At 41.2% G+C, this 17,466-nt stretch overlaps 1 protein-coding gene across 6 annotated transcripts in view; it reads left to right on the top strand.

Annotated features, from left to right (window-relative positions):
- The window catches only part of SLC22A15 (solute carrier family 22 member 15), an 81,731-nt gene extending 66,169 nt beyond the window's left edge, over nt 1-15,562 (top strand). For 2 of the 6 annotated variants that reach the window (XM_077842727.1, XM_077842724.1), the window contains 4 exons: nt 7,414-7,534; nt 9,040-9,112; nt 12,637-12,825; nt 13,157-15,562. In XM_077842727.1, the coding sequence (XP_077698853.1) occupies nt 7,414-7,534; nt 9,040-9,112; nt 12,637-12,825; nt 13,157-13,246 (473 nt within the window). In that variant the 3' untranslated portion in view covers nt 13,247-15,562. Of the gene's footprint in view, nt 1-7,413; nt 7,535-9,039; nt 9,117-11,212; nt 11,299-12,636; nt 12,826-13,156 lie in introns of those variants that run through there. The other 4 variants (XR_013348984.1, XM_077842725.1, XM_077842726.1 and 1 more) reach the window with 4 other exon arrangements.
- The last annotated feature ends 1,904 nt before the right edge of the window (nt 15,563-17,466 follow it).

Here is a 17,466-nt window from a genome sequence, read left to right as displayed (position 1 = left end):
AAAATCAATGAAGTAAAAACTGGAAAACACTAGGAGAAAAAAAATCAATGAAACCAAAAGTTGGTTGTTGAAATCCATAAAATCTGTAAACTTCTAGCCACATGAATAGAGGAAAAAGAGAGAAGATGCACATTGCCAATATCGGGAATGAAAGAGGGGAACCTATAGTATCTGTCACCATTTATAAGGGAATATTGTGAACACTTTTATGCCAGTAATTCAAATTGGGCAAAAATGGATCACTTCCTTGAAAGATACAAGCTACCAATGTATACTCAAAAACACAATTAACCTAAATACCCCTCTATCTATTCAAGAAATTGAATTTGTAGGTAAAAACATTCTTACAAGAGAATTCCAAGCCCAGATGGCTTCACCAGTGAATCCTGTGAAACACTTAAAGGAAGAAATAACACCAATTCTATATATTCTCCCAGAAAATAGAAAAGGAAGGAATACTCTTCCAACTTAATTTGTGAGGTCAGCAATTATCGTGATGCTAAAACCAAAGAAAGACTTTACAAGAAAACTGTAGATCAGTATAGATGCAAAAATCCTGAACTAAATATTAACAAATTGAATTCAACAGTGCACAAAAAAGGGTAGTATGTCATGACCAAGCAGGGTATATGCTACCAATGCAGGGTTAGTTTGACATTCAAAGGCTAATTGGTGTTATTCACCATTTTAAAAAGCCAAAAGAAAAAAAATCATATGATCCTGTCAATACAAGTAGAAAAAGCACTTGTCAGAATTCAATATCCATTCATTATAAAAACCATAAGAAACTGAAGTAATTGATAAAGGGCATCAAGGGAAAGCCTACAGCTAACATCACATTTGATGGTGAAAAAGTAAATACTTGCTCCCTAAGATCAGGACAAAGGCAAGGATGTCCATTCTTACCACTTCTGTGGACATTGTACTGAAATTACTAGTGAATATGACAAGGCAATAGAAAGAAATTAAAGGGATCCAGGTTGGAATGGAGAAGTAAAACTGTTTTTACTTTCTTTCTTTCACAAGACTACATGGTTGTCCCCATAGAAAATCCTAGGGAATATACAAAAAAATCTACTAAAATTAATACATGTGAACACTTTTATTTCTATGTATTAGCAACAAACAAAACTGAAAGAAAATACCATTTATAATAAATAAAAATGAAATATATTTAGGGGTAAATTTTACAAAATATATTTGAGACCTGTAGAGAACTATGAAATACAAAACATTGATGAGAGAAAGTCAAAGAAAATACTAAATAAATGAATTGGTGGTGATTAATAATTAATTAATAATAAGTATTATTATTACATAGAGAAATTACCATGCTCAGGGTTAGAAGATCTTGTTTAAGGCATCAGTTCTCCCCGAATCAGTCTGTCTTCAGCACAATCTCAATACAATTTCCAACAGACTTTTTGTGGAGAAAAAGATTGACAAGTTAATAACAAAATTTTTTATGGGCATGTAAAGGATCTAGAATAACCAAAATAACTTTTATCAAGAAAAAGAAAGTCGGAGGATTTATCCTACCTGATTTTAAAACTTATTACAAAGTTAATCAGTATATTATATTGCAGCTAGGAATGGCTGTATAGATAATAGAATATAGTATGAAATAAACCCATGCATACGGTCAGTTTGTTTTTTTGTTTGTTTGTTTGGTTTGGTTTGGTATTTTTTATTTTATTTTTATTTTTTTGGTTTATTTTATTTTTTGGCCTGAGATTTTGATCACTTATTAAAAATGTTTTATCCAATTGTAACATACATAAAATTGCACACAGTCAATTGATTTTTAGCAAAGATGACAAGTCAGTTAAATGAGGAAACGATAATCTTTTCACCAATTGGTGCTGGGATAATTGGATGTCCATGTGCAAACAATTTTACATCAATTTGCTTGTCACATCATATACAGTAATTAACTCAAAATGGATGGGAGACTCAAACGTAAAGGCTAAAACTATACAAGCTCTATAAGAGAATGTAGAAGAAAAAACTTACTGCAATTTAGGCAAAGATTTCTTAAATGAGACAGAAAACGAAAAAAAAATTTATTAGTTAGACTTCAAAATGAAAAACTTTTGTTTTTTGAAAGACATAAAGAAATGAAGAACAAGGCACAGACTGAGAAAAATAATTACAAAGCATATACCTGATAAGGACTTATACCCAGAATATAGAATTGGACTCTTGCAGCTTAATAATAAGAAAAAAAATTGGGCAGAAGATTTGAACGGACGCTGCTCCAAAGGGACAAGAAAATGGTCAATAAGCATGGGAAGATGTCCAATCATTTGACATTAGGGAAATGGAAATCAAAACCACAATGAGATATTTAATATACTAGTATGCACCTGATAGAATGGCTAAAATTAAAATTACCGTCATTGGCAATGATGAGGAAGAACCAGGCTGATAGAAATGTAAAGTGGAGGGATCCCTGGGTGGCGCAGCGGTTTAGCGCCTGCTTTTGGCCCAGGGCACAATCCTGGAGACCCGGGATCGAATCCCACGTCGGGCTCCCAGTGCATGGAGCCTGCTTCTCCCTCTGCCTGTGTCTCTGCCTCTCTCTCTCTCTCTGTGTGACTATCATAAATAAATAAAAAAAAAAAAAGAAAAAAAAGAAATGTAAAGTGGACACTTTGAAAAACATTAGTAGCTTATTTAAAAGGGAAATATACATTTGCACTTGCACTCACTTTTTTTTTTTTTTTCTGTTGGAGCATCTGTAACTTTCAGCACACACTTGTTTGAAACAGAGGTGTACCCCCGACCCCTTGTCAGCACCCTCTGACAAGGACCTTGACACTCATGCCTGTATCTCCAGCTCTGCTTGACCCAGCGTGGAACATGCTTAGCCTGCACACACGGAGGGGCGAGGGGATGGGGAGCGTGGCAGCATGGAGTGCCTGGGCAGCTCGAGGACCAGGGTTTGTTCTGACTCCGGGCTGTACGGGAGTGTGCCCACAGCAGGTGCTCGGTGCGTGTGTGCTGAGTGTGGCTGTGCGAAGGGAGAAAGGCACACTACTTCAGGGGGCCCTAGGAGGGGCCTGGGCTGAAGGGCAGACAGTGCAGCGGGGCCCAGGGACCTCCAACCAAAGCATCAGCGAGGGCTTCCTGAAGGAAGCGGGGTCTTGCTGGGCCTTGACAGGTAGAACTTGGCCTTGTGAAGGGGGGACCAAGGGGGCAAAGACCTGCTACAGTGAGGAGGAGGCAGGCACACAGGCTACAGAGGGGGTTCGTGAGGCTGAAGATTCAGAAGGGCCATGGGTGCAGCTAAGGCTCTTGAAAAGTCCTCTCTGGATTCTGGAACTGAGTTCTTAGCAGAAAGGTAATGGGATTAAAGCAGTGCTTTGGAAAGGCCACTCTGGGACAGAGGGGAGCAGCTGGGGACGTGGTGGAGCAAGCAGGAACCAGCTTTGGAAAGCAGAGGAGAGAGGAGGCCTGAGCTGTGACAGCCCCACGAGGGGGAGATGAGGGACGCCATAATCCTCATCTTCGCCAACAAACAGGACCTGCCTGATGCCACGAAACCCCATGAGATCCAGGAGAAACTGGGCCTGACCCGGATTCAGGACAGGAACTGGTATGTGCAGCCCTCCTGTGCCACCTCAGGGGATGGACTCTATGAGGGGCTCACATGGTTAACCTCTAACTACAAATCCTAATGAGCATTCTCCACCTATCCCCCGGAAGGAGAGAAATCAGAAACCCATTCATAGGATTATCGAGTTATATAAACTCACCATTACCTAGTGAATCAGGGACGCAGATTTACAGAAAGACTTTGATGCAAATGTTCATAGTGGCTTTATTAATAATAGCCCCCAAGTGGAAGGAACCCGAATACCCATTGGCTGAAGAATGGATAAACTAATTGTGGCATATTCATACAGTGAAATACTGCTTAAGAACAACAACAAAAGAATTGAACTCTGACCTACCGATACACACAACAACATGGATAAATATCAAAAACATTAAATGCTAACTAAAAGAAGCCAGACACAGAAGTCTACAAATTGAATTATTTTATTCATGTGAAATTTTAGAAATGGTGACACTATAGTGACAGAAATTTGTGCATATATGTTATTTTTCTTTAAAAAAAAAAAAAGTGTATGGGGGATCCCTGGGTGGCGCAGCGGTTTAGCACCTGCCTTTGGCCCAGGGCGCGATCCTGGAGACCCGGGATCGAATCCCACATCGGGCTCCCGGTGCATGGAGCCTGCTTCTCCCTCTGCCTATGTCTCTGCCTCTCTCTCTCTCTCTCTGTGTGTGACTATCATAAATAAATAAAAATTTAAAAAAAATTTTTTTTAAAGTGTATGGAAAGCAAATAATTTTGGGGAGTTTTTTGCCCACCTGTGTATCATAGCAAAGAGCATACTGCTATCTTAAAGATATTTAACATATGCATGAGCAACCAGAAATTTTCCATAATCACTCAGTGAATGAAACAGATAATTTTTTAAAAAATTTGTTTGCAAGAGAGAGCATAAGTAGGGAGGGGAAGAGGCAAGGAGAAGCAGAAGGAGAGAGAGAAGCAGGCTCCCCCGCTGAGCAGGGAGGCCATTGTGCTCCCTCCCAGGACCCTGGCATCATGACCTGAGCCACAGGCAGGTGCTTAACCAACAGAGCCACCCAGGCACCCCTGAAGTAGATAAATAAGTTGAATTTTTACTATTTGAGATCAGTGAAATATGACTATACCATACTGAGACTTTTTTTTCTGGCAACCTCAGATGGGCTCTGAGAAAACTTTCAGATAGCTGGTTCTAAAAATGATGTCCTTAGAGCTGCATCATTGGAATAAACTTAAAACCTCTCACATTCAGTGCTATAAAGGATACGGGTGTTTTGAGAATTACCTTTTTTCCCCTCACCAATAATTGAGTTTAGTTTTCCTTTTTAAATTACCTTTTTTTTTACCCAAACAGTCACTTTGGACATTTGCTGGTAATAGCCAGTAACATCTGATTTTATTTTCAGATAAAGAACCAAAGTCAGGAATCAAAGGAACCAGCCCAGTGGCTGCAAAGCACTCCTGAACATTGACTCAGGATGACCAACAGCCCAACAGCTCCCCAGGCAGGAGCCCCAGAAAGGATAAAAAATAATTTTCTAATAAACAGAGCTATCTGACATTGATACGGGCTACCTTGGGATAAGGTAATCTCCCCCAGGTTCAAGTGGTGACTGCAGACTCCATTGTCAGGACCACAGGAGAGAAGTTTTTTCAGGCATCTGATGAGATGTTAGGCTGACGTGAGTGCTCTGTGCATACGTGGCTGGACCCTGGCTCCCCAAATGGGTTACAGCTGGAAGCGTCCTGAGTTTTACGTGAAAGACTTCTTCCAGCTTTGGATCTTGTGGGTGTTTGGATAAAACCCTTCTGTGGTGTGCCATTTAAATTCAATTTTCAGGATAGCAATCCCCTAACCTGTTGTTAAAGATGTTACAGAGTGTTGCTATACAGCTCTGAAAGATGCCATCATGTATGGGTTGAAAACAGTCCCAGAGATCATTTGCAGTAGAGCAAATGAGCTTATTCATGTTTGCTTCAAAGCTACCGAATACCTTTTCTTGACACACTTAAGTTTTCTGGAAAATAATTGATGAATTGCCCTTACAATTGTTATAATGGAAGTGATTGTTAGATCTCAGGCGCAGACATATATCTTGGAGTAAACGTTGAAGACAGAGTTCTTTTTCCAGAAGCATTTATGGCTTAAAATAATATATTCAGTACTTTAAAAAGCTAGCATCTTCTTCCAAATGGCCTGGCAGAAGAGGAGAAAGCCCCAGATGGTCGGGTTTGGCAGTGCCTGGGCCACTGTGTCGAGGACACCATCTTTAATGTAGATGAAGATTTATTTCATAGTCCAGCCGGGAAGGTGAACCATATTTTAGGATGGGGTATTTAAATGCCTCCTTCCTTAGAAGTTGAGAGAGCATGAACACAGATTCTTTTTCACTAAATTAATCCCTATTGCAGTCCTTCTACGTATTTGTTCAACAAATAGCAAGCACCACGGAGTATTATACTATGGGAGATGGTGCAAGGGGCACAGATACAAACGAGATACCAGCCTTCCCCTGAAGTATCTTGAAATATATTTGGGGCAGATGAGATGGAAGAGGAAGCAGCTACAGGAGTGTTTCTGAAGCATGGCAGTTGAATAGATCAGGGACTAGAGATAGTGGAGGTCAAAGGAAGGAAGGAATATTGCTTTTGAGTTATTTAAGGGAAGAGTGGTTTCTGTGAGCCATGCAGGCAGCCCCAAGGAAGGGGACAAGTGTATTCTATTTGGCAGAAATGTCAAGGAGGATGAGAGGAAATTACTTTGGTGATTAGGACCTCGCTGTTGACCTTCAGGAGGAGGACTTTGAGGAGAGCATGCTCTCAGAAGCCAGATTGTAGTGAGCTACAGGGCAGAGAAATTGGGGAGATGAAGGATTGGTCACTCATTGATGATGTCTGCCGGTGAAGGGGAAAGTACAACAGAGTCAATGAGATTTTTTTTTTCCTCAGAAGGAAAAATTGTTATTTTGAAAGCAAAGGCTAGTGTGTTATTGAAGGGAGAGGTTAAATATGTTTGAAAGGGAATAATTACACTGTAAGACCCCAGGGAGGATAACGTTAAGAAAGGAAAGAACCACAGGATAATCAGTAGTATTTTGATAGGAAAATGAACAGCCCTAGTATGTGTTTTTGCATTTTATGGAAAGATGTCACATTAGGAAACAAATAGCATTAGTGATCAATAGATTCAAGTAAGAAGTTGAGCAGGAAGAAAGATTAAAAGTAGTTGCACGTTTAGAATCTTGTTCTTTAAATAACATGAACAATTTATATCCTCTGGTAGTAATTTAACAGGGTTATTCCATGTCTTCCAATGGAACACCAAGAAATGCAAACTGAAGAGAGTTGTTTTCCTGGACCTCACCTCTGCCTCTTGTATCCATCAGACTTACTCTGTACCCGTGCCAAGGCTTGTCATGCTAACCACCATTTCACCTCACTGGTTGTTGAACAAGGTTGAGAAAGAGAGGCAAGGAGCCCCATGGTGGATGCGACTTAACGATCCCCATGAAGCTTGCTTTACTGCAGGGCAGAAGTCTTCCAAGAGCCCTGTCATTGAGGAGTAAGCAATTTTCATCACCCATAATGACCACCCTTTGGAAGATGTCATGGGGACAGCCAGGACACTTGGAAAGTATTTACGTGTGTGTGTTGTGAGGGCCTACCAAGCCTTCTGAATGTGTATTCCGTTATACCCCCTCCTCCCATTTGAGATCAATATTCATGCCTCTGGCTCCTTCAGAATTAACTATGCCATTTAAAGAAATTTTTGTCTCTCTGAAGGACCTCACGGGTGTCACCTTTGTGCTCCTCAGACACAGGTGTGTTTGCGGTGGTGAACAGCCATTCCTTGTCTCTGCTCGGGAAGCTGACGATCAGCGCTGCCTTTAACGTGGTATACATCTACACCTCCGAGCTGTACCCTACCGTCATCAGGTGCGCCTCCCACATCCTGCATGTCTTGCTGTGGGTGCTTGCAGCAACAGAGGCCCAGTTCTCATTCCACCGGGCCCATTGTTAGCGTGCGCCAGCAACAATTCAACAAGCAGGTGTGAGCCCAGAAACTAAATGTGTAGATGATACTCGGGCTACATGGCAGAGAAAACATAGCTGTAGTTTGGCCTGAGTTCCCTCCTGTAAATCGTAAGAGAAGTACTGTCCACTGAATGCATCCATCACCCAGAGAGTGCTCGGATGCCATTTTGTTTTCAGTGGACTGGATTTGTTCAGTCACTCATCCTGTGTCAGGTACATGACAGGCAAGGGGATGAGTCCCTGTTCTCACAGAACCTACATTTTAGCTCAAAATAAGACACATTTTTAAAAAGGTAATTCCGCCCAGTAAGAAGTGAAGATGAGGTGTACCTATTAGTTGTTAAATGTGGTTTCTAATGTGTAGGACCTGCTTGTGGCAAAAAGAACATATGAATTTCCCCTCATAAGTCTGAAAACAAGATGTGAAGGGCAGGGATATAGTTCAGTCTTCTTAGAACTGGCTCTGTTGGCCGAGAAGGTATTCCCTAGCTCAACATCTCCCTTGTCTTTTTCAAGATCATTCCAGATGTTTTCCCTCATCCATGCAAACTTAATGATTCTTTCTACCTATTAATTTAAAATCTCTTTCCCTCCAATTTTTCCTAGGCTGTCTGTTATTGGCTGGTTATTTCCTAATTATTCCTCTGACCTGTTTTCTCTGGCTGCTGGCTGTGGTACTGGGGGTGACCATTTTGTCCAAACTGGGGTGTTACCAACAATTGGGCTGGGGTGAAAGGGTGATGGGTGGCCACCGCAACTGCAACCACTCTCATTCCCACTTCTTCTCACCTCTTCCATGTCCATACTCCCCAGGAAGGTAATGTTCCTGGTTTCCTGAGAATATGTGCTCAGTTCCTAGTCATATGCCTGACCCTTTATTTTTTTTTTATTTTTTATTTTTGCCTGACCCTTTAATCGTCAATTAGTTGAAACTAAATAAATGGGCAGACATCTCAGATAATAAACCCCTGGCTCTCCATGAATATATTAGTTCATAGGATATCTCACACACCAAAACCCCCAAGAACATCTGACAAAGAAATACTCACATGGTCATTTCTGTACTGTCCTCTGTAATAACTACAGTGTCTAGTATTATTAACCTCATGTGGCTATTTAAATTTAAATTAATTAAAATGAAGTAAATTAAAAATCCACTTCCTCATTCTCACTAGCCACACTTCAAGTGTTCATAGGTGCAGGCATCTAGTGGCTTCCATATTGGATAATGCAGTTACAGAACATTTCCAGCATTTCAGAATGTTCCAGTTGGCAGCACTGCTTTAAAGGAGCCTGTGTTCCCTCCACTTTGGGATTTATTATTACTATAGGCCCTTGTCCCACAGGGTCTTTACATTCCCTTCCTAAAACTTTACTAATGTTTCCCCCTTTTTTATGCCTTTCAGGAATGTTGGACTTGGAACTTGTTCTATGTTCTCCCGAATCGGTGGGATTATTGCTCCCTTCATCCCCTCACTGGTTGGTTTGTACCTCCTGGTTTTGTTTTTCTAGATTCTCTGCTTTGGAAATGCTTGTGCTTTTGAGTAGAAAGTGGTAATAGGGGTACCTGGGTGGCTCAATTGGTCAAGCATCTGCCTTTGGCTCAGGTCATATCCTAGGGTCCTAGGATCGGGCCCCACATCAGGCTCCCTGCTCAGCGAGGAGTTGGCTTCTCCCTCTGCCTCTCCCACTGCTTCTGCTCTCTTTCAAATAAATAAATATTATACATTCTTTAAAAAAAAAAAAAAAGGAAAGAAAGTAGTAATGAACAGCTGCTACTTAAGATCAATCTGACCAAGTGTAAACCTTATATCTTTTAGATTACGTATCCCTCAGGGCAGATGAGGTGTTACCCAGGATGCTTTTACCCTGAAGGCTCTGAGTGGTTGCTTATCTACATTCATTGTGGAGAGTTAGCAACAGCCAGCTTGCCCCCTCCTAGGAAGTCACCATTCATAAGTTAATCAATTAGTGAATGTTTATTAAGCTTCTACTGTGTGCTGGGCCCTGTGTTGAGCTCTTCAGCACACATCATCTCGTGTAAGCTTCACAATAACCATGTGAGGTGGGCATTGGTATTACCCTTTATTAAACATGAGAAATTCTTTCAGAAACAGGTCAAGTAACTTGCCCAAAGGCACACCACTCAGAAAAGAAAATTGGAAAAGAAACATGCCTGACAGTGTGTCTATTAAGAGTTTTTAGCATTTTCTAAATTTCATAGTCAAAAGAAAGGGGATAGACTTAATGGCAGCCCTTAAAGTCCTTCCAGTCTTGAAAGGTTCGGATTCAGAGATGGAATCCATGGAGCCCCTGCGCCTGTCTCTGCTTGGTCTGATCTGTGGCCCTTGCAGCCAGAGCTCATCAAAGGGTGACTAGATTTGCTGTGTAGACAACTGTTCTCCCCACTTCCTAGCAATGCTGGCAGGTTGGGTCCAAGGACCCGGGGAGGGGAGGTTCCCACAGGACCAGCCAAGAGGGTCCTTGGTTTCCTGCAACATGAAAATCAAATGTGAACCAGCAGGAAGTGAAAGCAGAGTTTATCGAAGATCTAGAGAGAGCAGATACAGATGGAGTGACTGGGAGGCTCAGAAAGGAAAGGAGGGAGTCTCATCTTTGTTCAGGGGGCTGGAGGTGGTCTGGTGTACGTGTCCTCTGAGGCATCCAGGGACTGGTTAGAACCGAAGACAAGGGCCCCAGTGTTATTCCTTGGAGCCAGGGGGTCTTGGTGTGGAGATGTCTAGATGTCTAGCTCCCAGTAGTCTGGAATGCGCATCTGATAGCTTCAACTGGTCATTCTCACCTGGTCCTTCCTTAGACGTTATCTGTTCTAGAGAAATCATTAAGTGTTGGCCCCTTACAAGTAGGACCTATGCTATTTGCATTATAAGACCTGTGTCAATCGGAGAAGGACAAACATTATATGGTCTCATTCATTTGGGGAATATAAAAAATAGTGAAAGGGAATAAAGGGGAAAGGAGAAAAAATGAGTGGGAAATAGCAGAAAGGGAGACAGAACATGAGAGACTCCTAACTCTGGGAAACGAACTAGGGGTGGTGGATGGGGAGGTGGGCGGGGGGTGGGGGTGACTGGGTGATGGGCACTGAGGGGGGCACTTGATGGGATGAGCACTGGGTATTATTCTATATGTTGGCAAATTGAACACCAATAAAATATATATATATATATATATAAATAAAGACCTGTGTGAAGTGGAGTGAGGGTGCAGGTCCTAGCAAGAAGAGAAGCCAGAAAAACAGCAAAGGGCAAAAACAGCTTTTTCTCTCATGGTGTCCCTTTGGTTTTCCTGTCTCACCAGTACAGAAGGATATCTCTGGAATGTCGCTGTAGCCTTTTCTTTCTTTCTGTCTTTGAGTTGCAGTGTACTTCCTTTATATAAGTATCTCTTTCCGTGTTTCATGCCTAATTTTACACTATAAGACCATTCTCTAATATAAATTAGTTCCATTCTGCCAAGTGTGTCAGACATTAGGTGTTTAAATCTAAAGATCTGTGACTCTGGATGGTTCTCCCAGAACATTCAAATACCTAGTACTGTGTCTCTCTTCCTGCTCAGTTGAAAAGCGGTGAGAGTGCTGTGTCCCCCTTCCTCCAATGACACACCCACGGTGTTGGACCTCTGTGTGCATGTGGGTTCCAGAGGTGAGACTCCCCCTGTCCACCTCCCCCCCCCTCCACCCACCTTCTCCATCATCTCTTTACTTCTGAAAAATCAGCAACCCATTATCTGAGAGGATATCCTAACTAGTAGTGGTTCCGATCCACGCAATGTGGAAGCCCAAGTAAGAAGATCATAAAGCTAAGCAACTCCTATATAGAAATTCAAGAATATTAGCTCAGAAAGACCCTAGAGCAACACCCCAGTTGCTCTAGAGCAACAGTTTTCTATGTTATCTTTGAACCTGTTTGTGTTTAAAGAAACAAATTTTCCTGAGAATGTCTTCTGGGTCTCAGAAACGATGTTGTATCACCATGTTCAGTTCAGGTTGTTTCCAGACCACATGGATATTCTAGGGCTCTTGAGGCTTTTCTTTTTTTTTTTTTTTTTTTCGGGGGTGGAGAGTCCTACCTTTAACCCCTGCCCTTGAGGTATGATGCTGAAGCGGGAGAGCCAAGATTTTGTCTCATGGAGTCACAGAATGAATCTCACGGACAAAGGAGAGCAAGTAAAGTGATAAAGAGTTTTTATTAAGCAAGGATACAGAAAAAAAAGCTCTCAGGAATGAGAGGGGTCCTCATGAGGTTGCCACTGAGGGCTTTTAGGGTTGGTCTTTTATTGAAAGCTAACCAGGGAACGTAAATCTTTTTAGTGTCTCCACCGACAGCACCTTTGTGTAAGGACTAGTGATAACATCTTTAATGCCTTACAGTTTTTTAGGGTTTGGTTATTCTTTGTTGGTCACAGATGGCTGTCATAAAAAAGCACCCCCCCCCCTCAGATACCTGGGGCAACTTATCTCTTGTTTCCTTATACTTCCTCATTTTTGAGATTTCTGTGAGCCTGATCCCGCAGTCCCCTACCTATCCCTCCCTACTGCACCCCACCTGTCCCTTACTCGGTGCTAAGTGAGTCAGCCACCGTATATGGGATCCTTTCACTGATTCCAGTGTTGAGAACTTTAACATTTATCGTGAGTATTTGGGGTGTTGCCCAAGCCAAGAGTATGTGGAGATCCCTTGTCTTAGAAGTGAATCTCTAGCAGTGAAAGCAATACCTCCCTCCCCTACTGCTTCTGACCTGCATACCTTGGCTGCTTTCTGTGTACCCACTCCCACTTCTGCGTGCCTGAGCAGCCACTCCATGGCTTTCCAGGGTAATTTGCCATGGGGAGAGAAGTGGCTTGTAGTGGATTCTGGTGGGAAGGCATGAATTGGGTAGTAAACACAGCCATCCCTCGGTCATAAGACTGCTGATTGTCATGTGGCGGGAAACGGATACTAATTTTTTGTGTGTTTCTGTTCTGTTCCTTGCCCCCACAGAGGTATGTGCAGGGGTCTCTACCCTTCGTTGTCTTTGGAGCCACTGGCCTGACTTCGGGCCTCCTAAGTTTATTATTGCCAGAAACCCTTAACAGCCCATTGCTTGAGAATTTTTCTGACCTTCAGGTGTATTCGTATCGGAGGCTGGGGGAGGAAGCGTTATCTTTACAGACCTTGGATCCCCCACAGGTATGGCATAGTTCTTTTGATCATTCAGTTGTACCACTTGGATGATGATAGTTTTCTGGGTGTGGGGGAGAATGTTCTGGTTAGATTTAACAGAACTGAGCAAAACTGTTGAAAAACAAAGATACGGGATAAATAGCAGCTGGTTGGTTTAGAGGAACAAAGACAGCCAGTGAGTCATTTGCTCTCTGGCTTTCTTGGAACATGGCAGGGTAAATTCTTTGGAGAGTAGATGTCATGAAAGTGCGCTTGTCAGTTGAGTGTCAGATAATAATTTTCATTTTAGAAATGTCATGGCATCATGTGACCATCCTTTTCTCCTTTCCTGTCTCAGTCTGTTGACAAGGACAACGCTTTAGGCAGTGAGAGTGAGGAAGAAGAGGAGTTTTTTGATGCTGATGAAGAAACCCAGATGATTAAGTGAAGAGCCTCGGATTCCCCCTCCCAAACAGATGGTCTCCTTGTCTCTGGCCAAGGCAGGGTTTTCCAGGAAACCTAAGAGAGTGGTGGAAGTGCAGGCTTGAACATACGTGGAAGGTACTCAGCATGGGCTCATTTTTTCCAGGCACAGAGGAAGCTGGGGAAGGGATTTCATGAGAGAGAATATGACCATTCTGAGGGTACAGTCACTCTTTAGTCCAAAATTCTGGTTTATTTCTGAACCATGACTTCTGGCCAGAGAGCTCAAAAACACATGCCGGAGTGGAAAGCTAATTTGAAAAAAAGAAAAAAAGAAAGCTAATTTGTTTCTGGAAGTTTGATCATGTTGCTTATCCTTGATCATGACCTAAAGGCAGACATGTAAAATTTCTTCGCACTGCGAAGTGGGATAAGATAAACCATCCTTAAGATTTCATCCTAATACCATATTTGATGCCTCACCAGGAATCTCCTGAGCCAGACTGCTGTTCACCTTTCAGTTTTGTGCCAGAGGAGGAGCACCGAGAGGTGATTGATTAAATGTACCCCAAGGCCTCTGGCTTTCCCCTAACTGATGAAAGGTGGGTCTGCCCCTTGGTTTGCAGGCTGAGGGTTGGCTTCACCTCCTGCCATTAGCTCCAGAGACGATCCCCTGGGAAAAACCAACTGTACCGATACGATTTTCTCAGAGCCAGAAGTGTGGCCGCAGAGCCCTCTTAACTCCCTTTGACATTCCACTTGTATCACGTCCTCAGTTCTGAGGTGCACCTCCAGGAGGTCCCACCTCAGATTCTAGTACCAGCAAGTAGCTTCAGAACTGTGCTCAGTAAGGAATGAAGTTCTGTAAAGGTGGAGGGCAGTTACAAAGTGACACGTCAGACCCTTGAAGAGGTACAGCTTTTAGAAGGAATAAAAGGAAACCATCTGTCACGAGTTTTTGTTTGGTCTGTTTGGGCATTGTGCAGTGAGGGGCTTGGGCAACATTTAAGACCTTAAACACTTCCAATCCCAGATCAGTCCCTGCCTCTGGAGTCCGAGTGGAAAGCAAGTAATTTTGGAGGAAATATTGGTTTTTCATGAAGTACCACCAACTTTCAAATAAGTCTGCCACACTTCAACTTCCAAAACCATGTGCTGGAAGTATCTGTTTCCCTCAAAACTTGAACACTCTCTCAAAGTTGGAGTATTAGCCTGGAGTCAGCAAGCTTGCACAGCATGGCTTTGGGCCACTTTCCCAAGTGGGAACATTTCTGTGTCTTCAGGATTTCCCATTCTACTAACTCTCGCAGAAAAGGAAGTTGCATCGGAGATGAAGGGAAGACGTCATTGGGACTGCTTCTGGATGTCTTGTTGGCCTTGCCCCCGGTTGACTCTGACCCTACCTACCCCATCCCCTTCCACATCAGCCTCTTGGTTTGCACTCTGTCAGGCTGTACCTTTGTACCTGTTAAAGTATTTTTATGTCCTTTATGCCCTTGGCTATGTTTGGAGCTCTTCATAAATAGGGGCCATCTTTATTGCTGTTTGTTTCTATCTACTGTGCCCAGAAGAATATGGACTAGACACAGGAAAGACCTAATAAATATTACTGTTTCTAGACATGGAGAAAACTAGGGAACTCCTTGGAGTATCTTTTGTATAAATCCCAGGCAAATCTGACCCAAACCCCCAAACTGTGGAATCCTGCCTTTCTCTGGCAATTAGAGAGACCGTGCCCACCACCAGGGGAGGAAGAGATGAGGAACTTACAAGGACTCTTAGAAGCTCTTCTTAATGATCAGGAGTTAAAAATAAAGCAATGAACTAGCATATATGTGCTCTTTAGTAAGAGCACTCTTTGCGTTCTAAGAGCAATACATCCCATTGCAGAAAATTTGGAAACCAGAAGTTAATAAATTTGTCACCCAGAGGCAGCCAGCGTGATAGCTTCATTCTAACTGAAGACCAGTTGGGAATCCATTTCTCTGTTGTCACTGGGGTTCTCTCTGTCTCTGGCTAAATAAAAGAGGATTCCATTAGTTCCCTCCCTGGGTATCCTGCTTTCCCAGCTATGGGGTGGAAAAAAGGAAGGGGGGATACACATGTTGCTTACAAAGGCCAGGCAGGCCATCAGCTGCCCGTGTCTGTTGTGTCACTAATAAGGTACTTGTTTCTTTCTAGATGGTCTTTTGGCAAAGTTTCATAATTACTGTTTTTTCATCCTACCGCCTTTTATAAAGACAGATTGTTTTCCTTTTGATATTAAGTATTGAAGAATAGGATTGTAGAGAGTGTGTACATGTGTATATTTGCACTGATTAAATTCTTAGAAAGCTTTGAATTTATAGGTAACATAATTTGTGCAGATGATTTGTAAAAAGCATCCTTTTTACTTTTTTACTCTATTCAAAATTAAATGTTTTTCTCTTCAAAAGCAGCAAGAAAAATGTAAGACACATAAGAAACCCCCAGTTTCTAGAGTCAAAGGTCTTAAAACAGCTTGTCCAGAACCTTGGTACCACACTGATATGTTAAAAGAAACAGTGTTGAAGTTTCCTGATTTGGTGAGTTAAAACCATTGCCCATTGAAAATGCAGTATTTGTCATTTGGCTGCTTTCAAGCAATATAGATATTCTTTAGTATTTAAAAATGAACAAAGAGGGGCCCCTGGGTTGCTCAGTCGGTTAAGCATCTGCCTTTGGATCATCAGATCATGATCCTGGAGTCCTGTCATCAAGCCCTACATTGGGCTCCCTGCTCAGGGGGATGTCTGCTTCTCTCTCTTCCTCTGCCTACTGCTCCTGTTGTCTCTCTCACTGGCTCACTCTCTCATAAATAAATAAATAAATAAATAAATAAATAAATAAATAAGTAAGTAAGTAAGTAAGTAAGTAAGTAAGTTTTTTTTTAAATGAGCAAAGAAAATACAACAAATAAGGAAATGAAAGTTTTAGGGACATTGCTTAAGTGATTTTAATCTAGGTAGGTATTTTTACCTACCTAGGTAGGTAGGTAGGTAGTGGAGGTCAATTTGATGAAGAAACTGTTAGTAGATTTATATTCTTAACAAGAACATGGAAATAATTGTCACTGGCAAATCAGAATTAAAGTACAGTTTTCCAATAGGACTTATTTTCCACTACAAATTCTTATTAAATCATTGGTTCTGGAATTTGAAAGATATCTATAAAGGATTTTTTAACTAAATAAAGTGCAGATATTTTGGCTTCCTATAATTTAGGAAAGAATCACAAATCATAGCCCTTTTTTGTTCTTAGAGAACGTGTCAGGATGTGTAGTGGCATCTTTGGCAAACTGGACAAATATAGAATCTGCTAGAAATTATGGATGGTATGTGGTACAAGAACTGTAGCAAAGTAAGGGAGTCATGACAGGTAGGGCACAATAGGCAACTATAAAAATATTTTTAGAGGGAGAAAAATGCAAAGATAATGGGTTGTCAGAAAATTCATCAACGTAGTATATTAAAGGAAAATGAACTTGTGATTACCTCAATATATATGTGAATATTATTTGGCAGAATTCACCTATTCAAAATAAAAGCTATTAGCAGATGAAACTTCCTTAGTAAAATAAGGGATATTGTAGTCCATGTGGTGAATTAGCACAGTGTCTCTGCACCTTCCTTAGGACCTTGGCCTTCAAACTTTCTTGATCATGACCCATAATAAGAAATGTTTACATATATATATATATATATATATATATATATATATATATATATATATATATTCTCTTTCTCTCACCCTTATATATATAATGTTTAAAATATTTTATATATCTGTGTATATGTTTATGTATATATTTTTATGTATTTTATTTTATTTATATTGCATGTATTTTATGTATATATTTTATAATATATATATAAAAGAATATGTGTTGTTTTGGGATGCCTGGCTTAGTCGGTAGAGCATACAACTCTTGATCTCAGGGTTGGAAGTTCGAGTTCCACATTGGATGGAAAAGATGACTTAAAAAAAAAGAATAAATATTGTTTCATAGAAGTTCCATATATGTAGTATATAGTTTTATATATATTTTTTTTGGGGGGGGGGTACCAAATTACTTTATTTGAAGGAATGATACAAATGAAAGAAATAGATGTTTTGGTACAACTTATAGAAAAGTATACATAAAACTTTAATGAAACAATATTCTTGCTAGGCACACTGATAACCTATATTCTGTTTTTTTTTTTTTTTTTAAGATTTTTTATTTAT

This window comes from Canis aureus, chromosome 12 (genome assembly GCF_053574225.1).
Source record: "Canis aureus isolate CA01 chromosome 12, VMU_Caureus_v.1.0, whole genome shotgun sequence".
NCBI lineage: Eukaryota > Metazoa > Chordata > Mammalia > Carnivora > Canidae > Canis > Canis aureus.
The sequence above is the reverse complement of the archived record's forward strand: the minus strand, read 5'-3'. Positions and strand labels throughout refer to the sequence as shown.